Source organism: Fukomys damarensis, unplaced genomic scaffold, assembly GCF_012274545.1.
Source record: "Fukomys damarensis isolate Sample0158 unplaced genomic scaffold, DMR_v1.0_HiC HiC_scaffold_16, whole genome shotgun sequence".
NCBI classification, from domain to species: Eukaryota; Metazoa; Chordata; class Mammalia; order Rodentia; family Bathyergidae; genus Fukomys; species Fukomys damarensis.
The window spans coordinates 71,915,246-71,921,692 of record NW_022900928.1 but is presented as its reverse complement, the minus strand read 5'-3'; the positions used below and the strand labels follow the sequence as shown (position 1 = coordinate 71,921,692).

The 6,447-nt window shown below is 38.9% G+C and overlaps 1 protein-coding gene across 1 annotated transcript; it reads left to right on the top strand.

Annotated features, from left to right (window-relative positions):
- The first annotated feature begins 955 nt into the window (after window positions 1-955).
- LOC104854699 (olfactory receptor 143-like) lies at window positions 956-6,447 on the top strand. The gene is made up of 2 exons (XM_010613282.2): window positions 956-1,886; window positions 6,419-6,447. Exons 1-2 carry the CDS (start codon window positions 956-958, stop codon window positions 6,445-6,447), a joined length of 960 nt encoding a protein of 319 aa, XP_010611584.2.

The following is a 6,447-nucleotide window of genomic DNA, read 5'->3' as shown; positions in this document are numbered from 1 at the left end:
TGTTAAAGCTACAATGAAGTTTAATATTTATTAATGCAATCCCAGCAGCTTGTAGTAGCATACTAGAAATAGTAAGTGACTATGCCTGGAATCTTCTAGAGCTCCTCAGGGCATGACAAAGTGAATTTAAAATGGGCCATACACTACTCTGCCCAGGGGACAAGGTATTCCTGATAGGAAATTTTAAGTTAGGTAGAATAATGTGTCTCAAAAGACACAATGTTAGGTTTATAACCTAGGATGTAAACAGGTGTTCAGTAATTTCTACCCTCAGGGGGCTCATCCAACTCCAGAAGAAATCATAAAGGAGAGAATAATTTTCTGTGCATCTAATCATTTTTAACAGAACTATGAGTTATAAAATAGTTTCTCGTGTGAGTGAGGTAATTTTTGAGGACTCATGTAAAATTGCTATTTTCTTCCCAGAGAACTTCCTAGAGAATCTTAGAAAAACCATGGTGTACAGACCAAAATACATCTCTAATATGACAGATATGTACAGATGGACATTACCTCCTGCATCATCACAACATTTGACTACACCTTAGGATGCTGGAGAAGAAGGGCCCTTCAGATTTCAGAACTGAGAGGCCTCTAGGGTAAAGGTGGCACCAAACCATTTTTATGCTCAAATCTCAAACTGCATAAATCATGGCTTTGTGGAAATGCCACTTATTTATTGCTCTTCACAGTCCTAACCTGCAGTGAAAACTGAAGTGAGGCAATAATATTCAGAGGCACTGTGAAATCTAACAGCTTGCTTCCTGGCCAGAAACACCACCTAGGGGGGCAAGGAGGAAATTGGGATTCCTTGGAAATCAACAAAGGAATTATTACTCTTTGGAGGCCTTGCTGTATGTTTTCAGACTTTTCCTTGCAAACCAGCAGAGGTAGCTCTGGCTCAGGTGGTTCATTGTTAATATCACTGTCTCCCCCTGTTTCTGCAGATCCCACCATGAAGGAAATGAATATGGAAAACAACGCTTCAGTAATGGAGTTTGTTCTAATGGGACTGACAGACCAACCTGAGCTACAACTGCCCCTGTTTCTCTTGTTCTTAGTCAACAATATAGTCACTGTGGTGGGAAACTTGAGCTTAATTTACCTAATTTGTCTGAATTCACACCTTCACACACCCATGTACTTTTTTCTCTTCAATTTTTCTTCCATTGATTTATGTTACTCATTTGTCTGTACCCCCAAACTGCTGATGGGGTTTGTCTCAGAGAGGAACATCATCTCTTTTACAGGGTGTATGACTCAGCTATTCTTCTTCTGCTTTTTTGTCAACTCTGAGTGCTACGTGCTGACAGCTATGGCCTATGATCGCTATGTGGCCATCTGTCAGCCCCTTCTGTACACAGCCATCATGTCCCCTAGAATCTGTTCCCTGCTGATGTTTGGATGCTACTTGATGGCATTTGCTGGTGCCATGCTCCACACAGGGTGTATGGTCAGGCTCATCTTTTGTGATTCCAACATCATCAATCACTACATGTGTGACATCCTCCCCCTCCTCCAACTCTCCTGCAGCAGCACCCATGTCAATGAGCTTGTGAGTTCTGTTGCTGTGGGCACAGTTATCATTATTTCCAGCCTCATTATTTTTATCTCATATGCTTTGATACTCTTTAATATCAGTCATATGTCCTCAGCAAGAGGTTCATCCAAAGCCATCAGCACCTGTGGTTCTCACATAATAACTGTTGGTCTGTTCTATGGGTCCGGGATACTCACTTATGTCAAGCCATCATCTGCCAAGTCAGTGGGCCAGGGAAAGTTTTTCTCAGTGTTTTATACATTTGTGGTGCCCATGCTGAACCCCCTCATTTATAGCCTCAGGAATAAGGATGTCAAACTTGCTCTGAAGAGAAGCCTGAGGAGAAACACAAGCTGAACAAACAAGAGAAGCTACCTCAGTCCCGGCCTACATTTCTTGGTAAATTTTCACTTCCTAATCTTCTTCATCAACTCTCTTCGATTCTTTTCTTCCTTGTCTTCATCTTTCCAGCCCATCTAACAGTCATGGCAGCAGTTTTACAGTACTGTCTCTTCTCTATCTGCCCTCTATGCAATCTGACCATAAAACTGCCTGTTCTTGGAGTTGAGACTCAACAGGAGTTCCAAGGTGATTCCAACATGGTTTGTATTTCCCACAGAAGAGGAAGACACTGAGTTGAAAACTTTTTCTTTCTAAAGGTAACATACCCTGCTTTAATGTATGCCTCTTTCTTTCAAAGAAACAGGTATACTAAATTTTTCCTGTTTCATATATTCTAATACTTATAACTCTATTAAAACAAAATGGATTACTGCTGTCTGCCTTTCAAGCACAAGGTCTGGAGTTGAATCCCTGGTATAAAACAAGAGCAAAATAGATGATAAAATTGTGGACATAGTACAAATGTCTAAATTTTTTCCATTAGTTGTTCTTATTCTGAGACTTTTAGCCTCACATCTGTTAATGAAATTAAATACTTTTTGGACTAAGTGTTTTATGCTTGTGGGTATTTGAGGATGGAAGACACCGATAACTGTGTCCAAATTTTTCAAATCCCACCAGTAAAGATAATGTGTTGGCCAACTGAAATTTTGTAATAAATCAAACTGAAATTATCCATTTTTTCATGTATCTGTGGTTTTTGTCTGCCTTTCAAAACTATACAAGGGTATCTCTGGCTCATGAGCATTATGCAATATGTAGTGTTAAGATTCTTTATTTCTTTTGCTACATAACAAGGATTTTTGTCATGTAAAACAAAGTCTATTTTCATCCTTTATAAACACACACATAAAAATATATGGAATGAATGTTGCCCAGGTGGGACTTACTTTTTGAATACATAAATTTCTCTTCTTGCCTTTGCCTCTTAGAGTGTTTACTTGACTCAGGGGGCTATACTGTGTGTCACATTCTTTAAAGTTTCAGTTAACAATGTCTTTTATTCTGTTCATGTGATGCCAGAATGCTTATGTTGCTTGCTTAACGCTACACAGGTAGTGATGCAAAGTCCAGTCTTTGAACCAATTGTGCGGCATATGAACAATGGGAAAAGGAAAGAAGAATTGTGAAGAAGAGAGAACTTCTGGAGAATTCCTTCAACATGAGCCTGAAAATGGGGTTTCTCTTGCAATCATGCCCAAAATCAAGATGATTATCACAGAGATGATCTATTGGATGGTTAGAGATAAATGCTGAGATGCCCTAAATTAAGTTACAAACTGGAGAATGGATGGAGGAAAAAGATAATAGGAGTTTATCTTAACTGTCAGCTTCAAGCTAAATCAACAAGATAAGGAAAAACAAAATACCAACTGCCCCATACATGCGCCAAATTTCCTTTTTTGTACATTGAAGATTTAACCATCAGAGTGGCAGCCATTCTGCTTTTATAACCCATCAACCAAGAACTAGCAACAACTTCTCTTTATGCTTCTCTCTGTAATACAGGATTTTGCCAACTTCACACTATCCTGATACTATTGTCTATTGCCAATGTGGGTTTAATGTAAGTGATTTATGTTTTCTTTCCTCAACATTATCATTATGAAAAACCCAGATCCTTAGATGGGATGTCCATATTCCCAAGTATGATATGGCCAACCTGCTGGTAGATTAGGGTATTTGTCCTTTGAATTTGGCTAGTATTTGCAACATACCCACAAACCCTTTATTAATGGACTTAGTCTCCAAAGAAGGATATAACAAAGTTTTTGTTACCCAACTAGAAAAATGCACATAGCCCTGCAGAAGTCTGACTTTAAAAGAAGTTAAACAGGATAAGCTCTGTAGAAGCATTTTATCCTGATCCTTTAACAATTGCTATAATTTTTCTGGAATGGTAAAAATGAGAAGCATGGGTCAGACCTTTCTGGTGACATATTTTTATACAACTATTACATATGATGCACCCATTTGGAGTCACTATGAGTTATTCATCATAAAATCATGCTGTTTAAAATGTTCTGATTGTGTATGTTACACAGAAGTTAAACTGTTCACATTTTAACTATCATTACAGTTAACCCTTACTATCCATTAACAGTTGACTATCCTTTGAATGAGTCTAGGGCAGATTCTCCTAATCAAGTGGAAATGGTTCATGATTACTTTGTGTGTGTGGGGGGGTGTTTGAAACTAAGACCACACATTCTAGCACATACTCTACCACTGAGGTGCACCCTCAATTTTTTTTTTGTTTATACAAATATTTCATGGTTTTAAAAAAGTTTTAGTACATTGATTTATAAGAATAGCTTTAAGGAAAAAAGTGAAAAAAGAGAGAAAAGTAGAATCAAAGCTTTGGTACATAGGGAGAGGAGGGTAACTGGTGGGGAGAGGGTAACAGTGTTAGATGAGTTAGAAAGGCTACAATTAGGGTGGGTAAATGAAAGACATATTGTAGAATCCAGCCTACAAGCTGAGCTTGAATTTGACCAATAGGATGAAGAAGGTTATAAATAAAGAGACATAGAAACAAATTAAAACCTGGGGTGCCAAAGTGGTCATGTCCTTCTTTGATATAGAGCACCAAATGACTGGCACAACTTGGCTTTATTCACTTAGACATGGGCAAGAGCAATTTGAGTTCCATAAGATTTATCTGTTTCCCACCATGGAATTTCTTCAAGTAAACAACTTAACCTCAAGTGTTTTTGCTTTTTCCTGAAGTGTGTTAGTATGCTTGCGTGCCCTCTTTTTTCCCCATGCCTACCAAGGAGGCCAGTTAGGCCTCATTATTCACATCTGATCTCCCTGGCAGATTGCACTGTATGGCCTATGTGTGTCTATAATTTTTGAAAAACTTAGGGCTATAAATGCAGATCATGTAAAGGATAATCCATCAATGAGTGATAATGGTGAAACACTTTATGTCAGTAATGAGTGGTTTCATACTTTTAAAGCAAGAACTGGGGGTCATAGTGTAAATAGGCATGGTGAAGCAGCCAGTGCTTGTAAAAGGGCTGCTGAAAATTACATACACCACTTTAAAATGATGACACAGAAAAATGTCTTTTGCTCTCATCAAGTTTTTAACTGTGATGAGAATGGCCTTTTCTGGAAGAAAATGCCCAGGAGAACATACATTGGCCAGGAAGAGAATAAAATGTCAGGCCAGAAGCCTATGAAGGATAGACTAAACTTATTACTATGAACCACCATGAATGATGATCTCAAGATAAAGCCTCTCTTGGTTTATCACTCTGAGACCACTAGAGAATTCAGAAAACATAAAATCATAAAGAATAGGCTAGGAGTCAAATGGAAATCTATAGGGAGCAGGGAAAGGGACATTGTCAGTACCTCTATTGTGGGTCCTGGCCTTAGAGCCACCACAGCACAAGGCAAATTAACAACAGACACTTAGAGTAAAGAGGCTGGGTCTTAGGACCTAATCTGTGCTGCTGATGATAACAAAGACAAAAACCCTGAAGTATATCCATTATTTATTGAATATAATTGTGTGAAGGAATAGGGAGTTAGGGAGCTTAGAAGTCATCTAGTAAATTATTGCTGAACACCTGGCATGATGTGCCAGCCAAGGCTGTCAGGGAATAGGCATTGCTTAGCTCTCTAGGATAGAAGAAACCAGTACTGGGACAAGGTGCAATTAGCAAGTAACCCACAAGGTCAGCTAGAAGCAATAATTCATAGGAAAGGATTTTAATTGGAGCTATGCTGACCTCAGCTGCGTATAACTCATCAGGGCCCTGCCACTTCACAGACAAGAACTTAGGCCTTGGTGACAGCCATTAGCAAAGGAACAATGATAGCCAAATTGTGCTACCTGACATGCCCATTTGAGTCACATAAGACTTTAGTCTGATTCCTGAAATAAAGCAATATAGCCAAATTACAGAAAGCAAGAAGCATATGCTACTCTTAGTCTCACTACTACTGGACTCTAAGGCAAAAGCCTGGATAACAAGAGTACCTTTTCTTCAGTGTATCAGGGAGGCTTACTGTTCTACTGTTAAGAAATATCTAGAGGACAAATTTTTACCACTGAAGGCTCTTCTCATCATGGACAATGCTCCTGCTCACCCAAAAGATTTGGAAGAATTGGCTGAAGAATTCGTATGGCTCTCACTTGAATTCTTCCCACCTAATAAAATTTCTCTACTGCAGCTTATGAACCAGCAGGTTATAGCTAACTTTAAGAAGCTATACACCAAGAAACTGTTCTTGAAGTGCTTCCAAATGCTTTCAGATACAAATTTAACCATTAAAGATTTCTGGAAGGAAACTTACAGTATTCTTTCCTCTTTGGGGTTAATTAAGAAAGCCAGAGCCAATGTCTACCTAAGGTCACAGATCTGTCTGGAAGAAAGTGTTTCCTAAAATTAGACAGGAGAGAGTTTGAAGGCTGTGTAGAGGAGCCTGAGCCTTCACTTGCCTCTGTGGTCGATGACATTGTCACTATATCAGAGTCCATAGGCTTGTAG